The sequence below is a fragment of the Pristis pectinata genome, chromosome 2 (genome assembly GCF_009764475.1).
Source record: "Pristis pectinata isolate sPriPec2 chromosome 2, sPriPec2.1.pri, whole genome shotgun sequence".
NCBI classification, from domain to species: Eukaryota; Metazoa; Chordata; class Chondrichthyes; order Rhinopristiformes; family Pristidae; genus Pristis; species Pristis pectinata.
Window position 1 is genome coordinate 85,296,199 of NC_067406.1, and position 15,675 is coordinate 85,311,873.

A 15,675-nucleotide genomic window follows, 5' to 3' on the forward strand; every position below is an offset into this window, starting at 1 on the left:
TTGTGGTCAGGCTTACCTCAGAAGGAAAATGGGAAGAGATGGCAATCTAAATGCCAATTTAATACTTTTTTAGTTTTATAGAGTGTCTCTTTTCTTGTATTTCTTAATACTATGGCTATCTGAATGACAACACGTAAATTCTAAATTATTAGAAGTTTGGAAACCGTACCTGAAGAAGGAAAAGTCGGCTTTGGAAACTACAGCACAAATTTTAAGGGTTAAATTGCAGAGGGATTAGACAAATGGTAGTTATTATCAGGAATTTGGAAGACGTCAGGCAATGACCGTCTCCCATAAAGGAGAGTCTAACCAACTGCCTTTACCTTTCAGTAGCATTACCTGCCTTTTGACATTCAGTGATACCAACATCAACATTCCGGGAGTTGCCACTGACCAAAAATTTAACGAGACCATCCACATAAATACTATGACTACAGGAGAAGGTCAGAGGCTGGGTTTCCTCTGATGAATGACTCACCACCTCACTGCCCAAAGTCTTCCCACCATCCACAAGGCACAAGTAAGGAGTGTAATTCACTTGCCTGGATGAGTGTACATTTGAAGCTCACTATCATCGAGGGCAAAGCAGCCTGCTTGGTGGCATCCCATTTATCAACCTAAACGTCGATTCCTTACACCTGTGTTGCATTGTGGCTGTAGAGTGTACCACCATAAAGGGGACTGCAGCAACTCACCGTGGTTTCTTTTTGCAGAATCTCCCAAACCCTTGCCCTTTACCACTAAGAAGGACAACGGCAGCAGGGACATGGCCCCAACAATTCCAACTTATACACGGTCTTGATTTGGAAGCATATTTACTATCCCTTTATTAATGCTGGGTCCAAATACTGGAATTCCTAATAGAACATTATTGTTGCAGTTCCTTCAGCAGATAGACTGCAGTGGTTCAAGAAAGTGGCTCATTACCACCTCCTCAAGGGCAGCAAGGAATGGGCAATAGAATCTGGTCCTGCCTGCAATGTCTATATGCCATAACTAAAATGAGGCATATTTCTAAAATGTAATTTAAAATAATGACAAATAAATGAATCAAACTGGCAACTTAAAACCCCTGGAATGGACAGATTATGTGAGTGCATTTTGAAAGACTTTAGAGAGATGATATTACATATTGTTTACTTAGTCATTTAAAGAGTAATGTGGTGCCAGAGGATTGCATGTGTTTATCATTGTGACAATATTTAAAAAGGTGACGTGGAAGGAACTTGTAGATGACTGAACTGTTCTGTTGTATTATTAAAAATAATGGAATCTTGACTGAAGGAGAAAATTAGAAAAACATTGAGAAGCTTAAAGTGTGATAATGAATGGGCAGTTTGGTTTAGAAAAAGGAAAGTTTTGCTTGACCACCCTTATTAGAGAACAACATTGAAAGTAGATGGGGGTGACACTGTCGATTATAATTTTGATTAGATTTTCAAAAAGTTCTCTAAGTTACCATGTAGTAGCTTAAGGAATGTCAGAGCATACAAGTCAAGTCTTTAAATAGTGCCATAAGATCTTTTAAGTCTATGCTTTTTTTTCTAAGTGATTTTGTTGTACTACATTGCTTATTAAGCTTGTTACAAATGCTTTCCTACTGAATTATCTTTTGTCCTGGGTCAGACACCCAACATTATCCAGTGCCATATTTTAAGAAAAAAAACTCACCAAATTTTCTGCATAATTAATGATTGAAAAGAGAGAATATCCAGTGTGGGGGGAGGATGTAAGTGATCCTCTACTTTTAAAAAGCAAATATTTTAAATAGAAAAAAATGAGTAGCTAGAATTTTAATTGATATTTTTGTTAATGGCATTGAGGGTGTTAAAGTTGGATTCAATCCATACTCTGCTCCTCCATTGACCTATCCAACGAGAGAGATGGCAGGAAAATAGGGAGGCTGAATTTAATTTAACCAGAGAATTTCTCTATCAGTGTTGGAGCCACAAAACCATGCTATAGGCTGGGGGATCTGAATTCAAACTATTAGCATGGTTTTCCCATAATCAAATGGGTTTTTAAATGGAAGATGGGGCAGACCAGACCCATACACATTACCCTTCCCTAGCATTGTTTCCCATAGGCCCACAACCCATTGTCTGTCATTGGTTGCCAAGAAGAGAAGTGGGCGGGGTTTAGTGCCATGGAAGTAAGTAAGTACGCCAATTCCATCAAAATTTCTCCAAGGCTTAGCGTATTCTTCTGTGAGATTAGAAAATAAATAGAAGGATGGAAAGAAAGTACTGCAGCTAAACTTCCATTTTCTTTCTAAAAGATGGATAGGAAAGGTGGAATTGCTTTAAAGTTGAAATGGTAATACACAATGTTAAACCTGTGGATCAGGTTGCTAAGGATCTATTAAGAGAAACTTGAGTTGGTCATTTGAGTGGGACTCTTCATCAGAATCTCAGTTTAAAATTTAATGCAATAAAATGTGAGTTCTATTCAAATTAACATTTGTGTATTTTGTATTTTTTTTCTTTGTTCAGGTTTTACCCCATTTGGAACCACCACCACCACCACAAGTGGGCAAACAACAGGATTTCCATTTGGAGCATCTACAGGTACCAGAATATTTTGTTACTGGCACATTTATGGTACTAAGTTATTTCGTTGATCAAGTATTACACTTTAAAATTCTAGCATTTTCTAAGTGGATATACTACACTTCTCCCGCTGTGGATCAGTGAAATTGCTTTAAAATGTTTCATGAAAATAATTGTCAGAAGGGCTTAACATTCATTAGTAATATTGGGTAATAGATTATAGCTTAAGAAGCAGGAGTAAGCTTGTCAGCTCCTCTGGTTGTTCTACCGTTCACTATAATCATGACAGATCCATTCTTGATCTCATTGTCACTTTCCCATGCTCCCTATACTCCTTGACTCCCTTGTAGTTCAAATATTTGTCAATCTCTCCCTCCACAGCATTCTCTGGTAGAGAATTCCAGAAGCTTATAATCCTTTGAGAGAAGAATTTCTTCCTCATCTTTGTCTGAAATGAGTGACCCTTTATTTTGGAAATTATGTCCTCTGGTTCTAGATAACCCCACTAGGTGAATCTTTCTCTGTGCATATGCCCATCAATTGCCCTTGGACTCTTATATGTTTCAATAAAATTGCCTCTTTTTAAAATCCAATGAGTATAGGACCAACCTGCACAAAAAAAAAATCTTCATGCATGAACTCCTTCATCTGAGGAATCAATTTTCTTGGCACTGCCTTCAATGCAAGTGCATCTTTCCCTCAGTATGCAGAATAAATCTGTATGCTATCTCCTGGTGTGTTGTCACCAGTTTCCAGTCAACTGCATCAAAATATCGCGACTTCATGTGTCTTGCAATAAGAGCCAACGCCCCATTAACCTTCCTAATGGCTTGCTGTATCTGCATGTTTACTCTTGTATTTCAAATACTAGGTTTCCCCTAGATGCCTTTGTACAACAACCTTCTGCTATCTCAGGTTGTTTAAATAATTGTTTTTGCATTCTTCCTTATAAAATAGATAACCTCCCATTTTCCCACATTCTGTCAACTTTTTTCCCCACTCACCTTTCTAAGCTCTTTGTGTACTCTTCACAATTTGCTAACTCACCTCTCTTTGTATCAGCAGCAAATTTGGCTGCAGTACCCTCAGTACCTTCATCCTAGCCATTAATGTGAATTATAAATAATAGAGGACCCAGCACTGATCCCTTTTGCAAGTTTCAAGTTGCTAATTGCCAGTCCACTAGTGATCCAGACCCTCTAGTTTCTGTTAGTTAGCCATTCCTCAATCCATGTCAATCAACATCGTGCTCCCTTCTGCAATAATCTTTTGTTTGGCACCTCATTGAATGATTTTTTTTAGAAATCCAAGTGCTACTGGTTCCCTTTAATCCAGTCTGTTTGAACATCTTCAAAGATGTTGAATATATTTCCTTTTCATAAAATCACATTGACTCTGCTTGATTGTCCTGACATTTTCTCAGTGTCCAGCTATTATCAACTTAAAAATGGGTTCTGGCTATTTCCCAGTGATATATGTTGTGTTGACTGGTCTATGGTTCCTGCCTTTTGTCGATCTCCCTCCCTCTGAATTGTGGTGTTATTTTTGCAGTTTTCCAATCCTCTGAGGTCTCTCCGAAAGGTCTCTCTGGAAGTTTGGTAGATTATAACCAACACATTCACCATCTCTGCAGCCACTTTTATTTAAGACCCCAGGATGCAGGTCAGCAGGTTCAGAGCACATGCTGGCCTCTAGTACCATTAATTTGCCTGTTTTTTTTTCTAGTGATGGGTGTGTCTGCATGATTTCAGTTCCTCTGTCCCTATAGTCCTTGATTACCTATTATTATTATTATTATTATTTATTATTATTATTGGGAAGTTTCTTTCGTCTCCTAATGTGAATCCAAAATGATTAATTAGAATCTGTGCCATTTCTGTGATTCTCGTAATTAATTTCTTGTTCTCATCTTCTAAGGGATCAGAACTTACTGCAGCTGTTTTCCCTACAGAACTTTCATAAGCTCTTGCTATCTGTTTTTATGTTATTTGCTAGTTTACTTCAAAATCTGTCTTCAGCCTTAATTTTTTTGGGTTGCCCTTTGCAGGTTTCTGGAAAAAAAAATTCCCAATCCTTTGGCTTGCTACTAATCTTCTCCATGTCATATGCCTTTTCTTTCAATTTGATACCATCCTCCTAACTTTGTTAGTCAGCCACTGCAGCCTTCTCATAGAGCCTTTCTTCCTGACTAGAATATATCCTTGCTGAGATTTATGAATTATCTCTTTAAATGCCTGCCACGACTGATTTGCTGTCTATAGTAGATACCTCAAGCCCTTGTAAGGTACCATGTATAAAACAATGTCAGAAAACAAATAAAGCAGAAACTGCTGGAAGAACTCAGCCAGTCAAGCAGCATCTGTGGAAAGGGAAACCAGTTAATATTTCTGGTCAGGCATCCTTCCTCAGAACTGCAAGAACTAGAAATAATATACATGTCCTCTCCCGGGAGAGCATCTCCAGTATTGATGTCCTAATTACACTTAGTTGGCTCCATTTAGTAGGCCATGTTTTTCATGTGCTCAATGCTAGTCTTGAAACAGACACTCCATTCTGAGCTCTTTTACAGGAAGAGATTACCAGCAGGCAGAGAAGGCAATTCAAGGATATGTGCAAAGCCTCCTTGAAAAAGGGCAATATCTCCAACTCTTGGGAATCCCTACCCCATCACCGCTCAGATTGGAGAAGGAGCATTGGGAATAGTATTATGAATCACACAGAAACCCTGTATAAGTGGTAGAAGAAATGCACCACTTCACATACTACCCACCACCCACCCCGTCAGGTACCTCCTGCCCCATCTGAAGAAGAGTTTGTGGTTCTCACATTGGCCTCATCAATCACCTCAAATCCCACAGAAGTATGAGGAAGCAATTCATCCTCAATCTTAAGGGATTGCCTAAAAAGGAGAAGACGACTATCTTATCCATAAATTCATCTTCCCAGTCAACTTCAGCCAACTCTGTCTTAACACCATTGTAATTGCTTTTATTGAAATTAAGGACACTACTTCAGACCCAATTTTCTCAACTTCAAACTGAATTTTTAATTCCACCACCCTATGATAACTCTTTTGTGGCTGCTTCTGATATTTCATTCTTTGTGTTTGCATCTCTCCCCACCTCTCAGATATTCCTTGAATTTTTTGCTATGTTAAAGTTACCATGTCCATGCAAGTTGTTTAGTAACATCAAAGATTGAAGAGCAATATAGAAGTTTTCATGCTTAGTAAAATCTGAGCAGTCATGTCATGGGCAGTATTGTAAGACTAGTTCACACATCTAAAGGCACTCCCTTGTGCTACACTGAGGTTGGCACTTAAATTGCTGCTATTTTCAGACAATGCTGAAGGGAAAAGATGACACAGAAAACTTGGCATTTGTCAAAAAGTATTATTTTTGAATTGCAACTTTTCAGTCTTTAGAGACCCTTAAACAGAATAATGAAAAGAATAAAGTACAATTACTTCAGACATGATGATTGAGATGGTCTTATGGGAGGAGAACATCAATTATAGGTTGAAAGGATCAAATGTAACAATGGAAAAATTCTATTATAATTGACATAATCATTCACTTTTCCATGCAATGTGAGGACTTTTTAATTTGTAACTAGCTTGTGGGGAAACAATGAACTTGCCCTTGGGCCACCAGTTCTACTCCTTTGGTCTCAGGTGACTGCTGAGTTCAGTTTAATTGAACTTCATCACACTAGTTAATGTGAAAATATGCATAGAAGTAACCTTCAATGTTTTTAGCTTGAATTAGAGATAAAAAATACAGTGTTTATTAATGGTGGTAGTAATATCCATAAGAATATCAAATCTACAATAACTTTTCATTAGCAAGTGTTTTAACTAGCCAAATGGATCTATAATATTGTTATATATTCTGAAGATGTTAAATGTGCCACTGTTTTGTACTTTATCTGATGAATCCTAAGTGAATTTTCTATTTAATATCCTGTCTAATATCATTTCTGTCAGCTCTGGGGAAAGTTCAAATTAAAAGATCTCAATGCTTGGTTTGGGACCTTTATAAAAATGTTGTAATTTCAACTAACCATTTCTTGCATTGGTTTTACAGTGCTTCCTTTTCTACAGGTTTTGGTGGGCTTGGAGCTGCAAATACTACAGCCAGTGGCTTTAATTTTGGGGGTTTCGGACTAAACGCTAACACTGCAATTGGCTTAAATATCGGAAGTTTTGGTGCAGCTACAACTACAGCTTTTGGTTTTGGCAGTAGTGGCTTGGTTGGCACAGGTAGTTTCCTGCCACTGCAAGCAAAGTGGCAGGTTATTTTTAATACATTCATTTACTTCATTACAACATTTCATCTGATTTTTTATTTGGTTTTTAATGAAACCTTTGAACCCTAAGTGAACAGATCTACAGCTGAGTAGCTCAATGTTGATGTGACATTGTTCATACAATTGGGAACCCTACACTAGAGTAGTAAACATTTGATGATTTGTGCAATTGTCAGATTTTTTTAAATTAGTTTTGATTCACTACATATATCTGTGTTGAGCAGATTGTATTTGCTTCCTGCATTGCAGCAACATCATTGAGACAACTCAGAAGTGGTTCTCAGTCTGCATTGTCAGCATCAAATGAAGTAATGGAATCTGATTTATACCAGTTAGTTTAATGTGTACTTCAGGGAACATTCTACATTTGTTAATCATAGAATCTCTCAGTGTAGGAGGAGATTATTCATCCCATGTTTTCTGTGTCAGCTCTTTTGAAATATCCATCCATTCGCTTGCTCTTTCCCCCATTGCTCAGCACATTTCTCCTTTTCACGTATTATCCAAATTCTTTTTGACAGTTCCATTGATTCTGGTGCCTTCACCTTTGGATTGACATTGGATCACATTATACTATAAAACTTGATTTTAAAAAAACCTAATTTTCCACTCCAGATTATTTACCCATTATCTTGCTCTGCTCTCCTCTGGTTAAGGAACATTTCTGCCGCTCAATATAATTTCCCGTCTACATTGTTAAAATCTCTCATTAATTTGAATAACCCTAATAAATCAAGGGAGAATAATGCAATTTTCCATGGTGACAGAGTTTGTGTAATCACTTTACCTGCTGATGTGTCACTAGTCTCTGCAACTGATGAGGTTTACATCTTCCTAAATGTGCTGTGCTTGGGGGAAAAAAAAGCATCTTTTCACCCTTTTTTTTGACGAAGTGCTTCTGCTCTGTCCCTTCCTTTAACATCATGGCACGATTAGATTTGTATAAATGCCCCAGCAAATTTCCTCTCAGCATCTATATGTTTTTTTGTTGCTGCCACCGTTCCCATGTGCTATTTTTGTTCTGTGAAACAAGTCAGAGGTTTAATTCTAAACAGTAAGTAGGTGGAATTAATTGGACAAGAGAGCAGCAAGTTAATGACTTAATCAGTATTCTGGGTTGTTGCCATAAAGTAAACATTATCTCATTTAATTTGTGTATGAATGGGAGTCAGTATTACTAAAAAAAATTAAAAGGATTTGGTTTTAAGGCTAAATTGTTCTACAGATTAAATCTGTCTAATTACTGTAAAATTACTTTTCTGTAAAATTATTTTTTTGGCTGTGGCATCGATGTGGAAAGATGTTCTGAAATTAATATTGGATGACAGATGTTTTTTCAATGGTACAGCATTCCAAAAAGGTGACAGTTCTTTTGTAAAGATGAATTTTCAGCTCTGATTTAAAGACCTTTGCTAGTTCCTGTTTTATTAAATCATATACATCATAGTATTTTTCCTTGCAGGTGTAGGTTATTTCTTGATTAGAATGACTTCAGAACTTGGGTCACATTTTGAAGGGCCTAATCTGATCTTTACTGCACAAACTGTTGCCAAATCTGCTGAAGCTGCTAAATCAAAAAGATGTTTTTCTTTTTCTCATCAACTTTGTGAATTAAAAACAGTCCCATCCTACCTGCCGCTAGCTTAATATCGTCATTGCTGGAATTATTTTTTTTAACAAAAGCAACTTGACTAATTTTGGATTATCAAATAATCTCTTCAGTTTTTCACTGACTACAACAGATGCTTCTTTGAACGTTAAAGTTGAAAGTATCGCATTTTCTACCCAACCTCGATGGTTTAACTAAAGACCATAAGACATAGGAGCAGAATTAGTCCATTCAGCCCTTCGAGTCTGCTCCGCCATTCAATCATGGCTGATTTATTTTTCCCTCTCAATCCCATTCTCCTGCCTTCTCCCCATAACCTTTGACGCCCTCACTAATCAAGAACCTATCAACTTCCGCTTTAAATATACCCAATGACTTGGCCTCCACAGCCGTCTGTGGCAATGAATTCCACAGATTCACCACCCTCTGGCTAAAGAAATTCCTCCTCATTTCCGTTCTAAGACGTACGGGTAGGTTAATTGGGGTTAAAATGGGCGGCGTGGACTCGTTGGGCTGGAAGGGCCTGTTACCACGCTGTAAGTAAACAAAAAAATAATAAATGTAAAGGGATGCCCTATTCTGAGGCTGTGTCCTCTGGTCCTAGACTCTCCTACTACTGGAAACATTCTCTCCACACCCACTCTATCTAGGCCTTTCAATATTTGGTAGGTTTCAATGGGATCCACCTCACTCCCCACCCCCCCCACCTTCATCCTTCTAAACTCCAGTGAGTACAGGCCCAGAGCCATATGTTCCTCATACGTTAATGTTTTCATTCCCAGGGTCATTCTTGTAAATCTCCTCTGGACTCGCTCCAATGCCAACACATTCTTCCTTAAATATGGGGCCCAAAACTGCTCATAAAACTCCAAATGTGTTCTGACACATCATTACATTAATGCCTCAGCATTACATCCTTGCTTTTATATTCTAGTCCTCTCGAAATGAATGCTAACATTGCATTTGCCTTCCTTACTACTGACTCAACCTGCAAGTTAACCTTTAGGGAATCCTACATTAGGACTCCCAAGTCCCTTTGCATCTTTGATTTCTGAATTCGCTCCCCATTTAGAAAATAGTCTACACCTTTGCTCCGTCTTCCAAAGTGCATGATTGTACACTTCCTTGCACTGTATTCCATCTGCCACTTCTTTGCCCATTCTCCCAACCTGTCCAAGTCCTTCTGCAGACTCCCTGCTTCCTCAACACTACCTGCCCCTCCACCTATCTTTGTATCATCCGCAAACCTGGCCACAAAGCCCTCAATTCCGTCATCCAGATCATTAACATATAACATGAAAAGTAGCGGACCCAACATTGACCCCTGTGGAACACTACTAGTTACCGGCAGCCAAACAGAAAAAGCCCCCTTTATTCCCACTCTTTGCCTTCTGCCAATCAGCCAATCTTCTATCCATGCTAGTACCTTCCCTGTCATACCATGGGCTCCTACCTTGTTTAGCAGCCTCATGTGTGACACCTTGTCAAAGGCCTTCTGAAAATCCAAGTAAACAACATCCACTGACTCTCCTTTGTCTACCCTGCCAGATACGTCCTCAAAGAATTCCAACAGATTTGTCAGGCAAGATCTCCCCTTAAGGAAACCTTTAAGGGGTTAACCCTTTTAAGGTTTCCTTAAGGGGAGATCTTGCCTGACGAGCTGACTTCGGCTTATTTTATCATGAGCTTCCAAGTACCCCAAAACCTCATCCTTAATGGACTTTGTCGGATCCAGTTATTGTTGAATCTGCAGGTTCTTTCAGGAGTCCAAGAATGAGTTGAAAACAACTTGGTGCTTCACAAAGTTTTATTGGAAAAGTTTAAAACAAAGAAACAGTCACAGAGCACATGGCACTAGCTTTACTACTAGGAGATGAGCCGAGACAAAGGAACTAAAATGAGCTAGTGAGAGGGTGAAGAGAGCAAGAGAGATATGAGCAAGAGTGATTAACAAAACAACACCTTTTATACCTGAGATAAGAGGTACTCCTTAAATAACAATAGTCCAATCAGAAAACCTATTAGATACCTGTGGCAAACCAACCAATGAGAAAACACATAATCACCTGATGGATGAATCAATAAGCTAAGAAGTGGCTATTCCTTGTGTAGCCACTTGAGGTGTATTAAACACTATACATGTTAAAATACTACTTAATACAGTTGAATCCAACAATCCCACCCCCTCCCCCCCCCCCCTTTGATTCTAAATCACACATTTAGAATTATTACATCTGAAAATTCAGGAGCAGAAAAGACAAAATGTACAAGAATATGCACATGTCCTTCAAAGCATTCATAGCCTTATGTCATGGTTAGGCAGATCAGTGGATGCACTTGCACGAGTTTGAATAATTCTGCTAATGATCGCCTTTAGACAAGTAATAAAGATGTAAATTATGATAAGACATGTAATTTTAGTCATAATGTTCATACTACAACAACAACTAATATTAGATTAGACCATGATGTCTAGTAGTTGTCGACTTGCTTGTCTTCTGGCTGGTTAGTGATCTGCTCACTGTAGCCCAGTGGCGTAGGCACTGTGACCAAGAGGTTATTAGCATGTTAACCACAGCACTTGTCTTCGTCTCGTGCCACCTTAGCTCGCTTGAAGTGGCTGGCGTGTATCCACTTACTTTTGCCTTCTACCTTGACTGCCGAATTGGTAATCAACAGTACTTGGTGAGGGCCTTCCCACCAAGCTCCCTGTGGTTCCTTGTGTGGTTTCTTGACCAGGACCCACTTGGCAGGAATCAGGGTGTGTCTTCCTTCCGATGGATCGCTCCAAGCAGCAGAAACCTGTTGGGAAGCAGACTGAACTGTTTGGATTAATTTCACACAATAATCAACTAAACTATCTGCCATAAATGTGTATATCAGCCTCTCGGAGATCAGGGGCTCCTGGTGGTGACATAGGTCGCCCTGTTACCACTTCAAATGGACTCAGTTTTGTTTTCTTGTTTGGGATTGCTCTGATACTACATAAAACCAAAGGAAAAGCTGTAGGCCATGGTATGCCTTCCTCGTGGTACCTAGTCAGCTGTTGTTTGATTACGCCATTCATTCTTTCAACTTGTCCTGGTTATTCTGGATGATGTGGACAATGAAAAGACCACCCAATGTTCATCAGTTGACATAATTCTTGGCAAACATTTCCAGTGAAATGTGTTCCTTGGTCTGAGTCAATGTGGCATGGCAATCCCCATCTAGGAATATAGTCCTTAATCATAATTTTGGCTGTGTGTGTGGTGGTAGCTTTTCTTGCTGGGATGGCTTCCACCCATCTTGAAAATTTGTCCACTGTTACTAGGACATCTGAATATCCTTGGCACTTTGGTAGAGTAACGTAGTCCACTTGTAGATGTAGAAATGGACCAGGTGGAGCAGGAGCACTTAGTTGAGGTAGTTTTTCCACTGATCCAAGGTTATTCTTCTGGCACGTCATGCATCTCTCAACTGTTTGTCGAGCTTGCATCCTGAACCTTGGATTCCACCACCATTGGGAGAATCTGTCAATGATCTTTTGCACTCCACTGTGTCCTAGGGAGTGTATCTGCTGTGCCTGATAGGGAAGCAGTTCATTTGGGGCCACTAATCTATGACTGGTGCCATACCTCCATACTCCATTGTCATTTAACAACCCATCATTGCTTTTTTTACTTGCCTTCTGTTGGTTTTTAAAAGCTTCCCAATCCTCTGGCTTCCCACTAATTTTCGCAATATTGTATGCCCTCTCTTTTGCTTTTATGCTGTTTTTGACCCTTGTCAGCCACAGTTGCCTCCTGCTCCCTTTTAGGATGCTGCTGCTTCTTTGGGATGAACTGATCCTGCATCTTCCAAATTACTCCCAGAAACTCCTGCCATTGCTGCTCTACTGTCATTCCTGCTAGGGTCCCCTTCCAATCAGCTTTGGCCAGTTCCTCTCTCGTGCCTCTGTAGTTACCTTTACTCAACTGTAATACCGATGCATCCGATTTTAGCTTCTCCCTCTCAAACTGCAGGGTGAATTCTATCATATTATGATCACTGCCTCCTAAGGGTTCCTTTACCATAAGCTCCCTAATCAAATCTGGTTCATTGCACAACACCAAATCCAGAATTGCCTTTTCCCTAGTGGGCTCAACCACAAGCTGCTCTAAAAAGCCATCTCGTAGGCATTCTACAAATTTCTTCTCTTGGAATCCAGTACCAACTTGATTTTCCCAATCTGCCTGCATATTGAAATCCCCCATGACCACTGTAACATTGCCCTTTTTTTTTACATGCCTTTTGTATCTCCTGTTGTAATTTGTATCCCACATCCTGGCTACTATTTGGAGGCCCGTATATAGCTCCCATCAGGGTCTTTTTATCCTTGCAATTTCTTAACTCTACCCAGAAGGATTCTACATCTTCTGATCCTATGTCACTTCTTGCTAAGGATTTGATTTCATTTTTTACTAACAGTCACCCCACCCCCTCTGTCCACCCACCTGTCTTTTCAATAGGATGTGTATCCTTTGGATGTTTGGCTCTGAGCTGTGATCTTCTTTCAACCACGACTCTGTGATGGCCACAATGTCATATCTGCCAATTTCTAACTGCACTACAAGCTCATCTACCTTATTTTGTGTACTGTGTGCGTTCAAATATAACATCTTCAGTCCTGTATTCACTACCCTTCTCAAATTTGTCTCCATGGTGCCTGAAGTTAAATTCTTATCCCTTTCTAAACTTTCTGTCTTATTCTTTATTCTGGAGACTTCAGTAACCTCTCCTGCACTCTCCTTCCCTTTTACTTTATCCATACTTTTCCAATCTGTTGAACCCCCCCCCACTACAGTGGCATGCAAAAGTTTGGGCACCCCTGGTCAAAATTTCTGTTACTGTGAATAGCTAAGCGAGTAAAAGATGACCTGATTTCCAAAAGGCATAACGTTAAAGATGACACATTTCTTTAATATTTTAAGCAAGATCATGTTTTTTTATTTCCATCTTTTACAGTTTCAAAATAACAAAAAAGGAAAAGGGCCCAGAGCAAAAGTTTGGGCACCCTGCATGGTCAGTACTTAGTAACACCCCCTTTGGCAAGTATCACAGCTTGTAAATGCTCTCTGCAGCCAGCTATGAGTCTTTCAATTCTTGTCTGGGGGATTTTTGCCCATTCTTCCTTGCAAAAGGCTTCTAGTTCTGTGAGATTCTTGGGCCGTCTTGCATGCACTGCTCTTTTGAGGTCTATCCACAGATTTTCAATGATGTTTGGGTCGGGGACTGTGAGAGCCATGGCAAAACCTTCAGCTTGTGCCTCTTGAGGTAGTCCATTGTGGATTTTGAGGTGTGTTTAGGATTGTTATCCTGTTGTAGAAGCCATCCTCTTTTCATCTTCAGCTTTTTTTACAGACAGTGTGATGTTTGCTTCCAGAATTTGCTGGTATTTAATTGAATTCATTCTTCCCTCTACCAGTGAAATGTTCCCTGTGCCACTGGCTGCAACACAAGCCCAAAGCATGATCGATCCACCCCCGTACTTAACAGTTGGAGAGGTGTTCTTTTCATCAGAAATCTGCACATTTTTTTTCTCCAGACATACCTTTGCTCATTGCAGCCAAGAAGTTCTATTTTAACTTCATCAGTCCACAGGACTTGTTTCCAGAATGCATCAGGCTTGTTTAGAAGTTCCTTTGCAAACTTCTGATGCTGAATTTTGTGGTGAGGATGCAGGAAAGTTTGAAGAAAAAAGGGTGCAGATTTCCACAGTGGGTCAATCAGAACCTCTAAAGGGAAGTGTTTAAATTTAGGCTGAAGACGCTTGGTTGTATTGATTATACTGCTATTCTCTTTGCAGTTGTAAATAAATCTGCTTTATTTCTAGCAACTATTATTAAAATAAGTCAACAGCTATAGCACGCCAATTGTTGAGCAAGAGCAAAACAGTGCATAGGCTCACATAGTTTGGTAATTGATTGTTAAAATGTCCCCTTCACTGTATATATGAATTCTTATGAACTTGTTAAAGATCAGGTAACCATATACAGTATTGCATTTATTTTTAAAGTCCTACCAAAGAAATTGTCACTGTGAGATTAGGAACAGAGAATGTTTATTGCTTGGAAATATCTTGCATTCTATCAGCTGGATCTGATTTGGCTCATTTGCATTTGTGATCAATTGTCAGTTTTTTTTCTCTTTTTAAATCAATGTGCCACATGAATCCATTTCATCAAATGGCTGTTCACTCTTTTTATATTTCACATTTTAAAAAAAACTCCCTTTCATACATGCAGTATTCTGGTTAGCATTCCCTTTTAATAGCTGTTGGGTAGTAGGAAAAATAAACTGATATTTGACAAAAACTCTTTAAAGGGCAAAGAAGCAAAATGTAATAAATGAACTTGAGAGGGCCTTTGAGTGGAGTTGTGCATGGATAATAGTGTTGAGCCAAATTGTCCCTGATGCTAGACAAATCTCTTTGCTCCTACACTTGTATGAGTTAATTATGTTCACAACAAATATAATTATTTTTGGGTCACTTGTTCAATGTGTCAGTAGTAATATGTGCAGTAGATAAAACTGCAGTCTATGGACATGTGGCTTACAGTGAGATTCATGATGTGGCAAATAGTGTTGAAGTCTCGGTTCACAAAATTAACCCTGTGGGACACCGATGAAAATCTGAATTTGAAATTCCATTCTCTGCTATTTAAAAAGAAAAGTGGACTTATTTTTGTTTAAATACGTTCATGGCTCCAAGTGAAAAGGAAGGGATTCAATTTGCCAATTTCGAGAGCATCATTTCAAAGCCAGAGTCCTTTCCCAGTTCTGGTGTATTTCTGATATTGTTGCACCAGTGTTTAACTGTACTGTTCAATCCTAATAAATTTGCAGAGCAATTAAGAGGTATATATTTTCTAGTGGTTATATATAAATGGTTCAAGAATTGTCCTCTCTTAAATCTTATGTCCTTTTGCTCTAAAATCACTTTCCAGGATGTTTGATAGACTTGGAGAGAAGTTAATGTGAACTTTTGTGTTCATTTTGTACTTATTTCATACAATGGTTTGCATGGACAGCTTTTTATTCTCATCGTTTTGGTGTTGAACCTTTGGTGTTTTTCATTTGCAGAGATTTTTGTAATGTGTTTGAGTTTTTAACTGATTTTTTTTTGGCATAATTTCTGTAGCTATCAAGTGAGAATAGGATCACATTTATTCCACATTTCTATGTTGC

At 38.9% G+C, this 15,675-nt stretch overlaps 1 protein-coding gene across 4 annotated transcripts in view; it reads left to right on the forward strand.

The window, feature by feature from the left end:
• Positions 1-15,675, forward strand: part of nup54 (nucleoporin 54) — a 49,517-nt gene that overhangs the window by 12,761 nt on the left and 21,081 nt on the right. For 2 of the 4 annotated variants that reach the window (XM_052038297.1, XM_052038290.1), the window contains exon 3: positions 2,493-2,567. In XM_052038297.1, the coding sequence (XP_051894257.1) occupies positions 2,493-2,567 (75 nt within the window). Of the gene's footprint in view, positions 1-2,492; positions 2,568-4,100; positions 4,212-6,651; positions 6,811-15,675 lie in introns of all 4 variants that reach the window. The other 2 variants (XM_052038275.1, XM_052038282.1) reach the window with 2 other exon arrangements.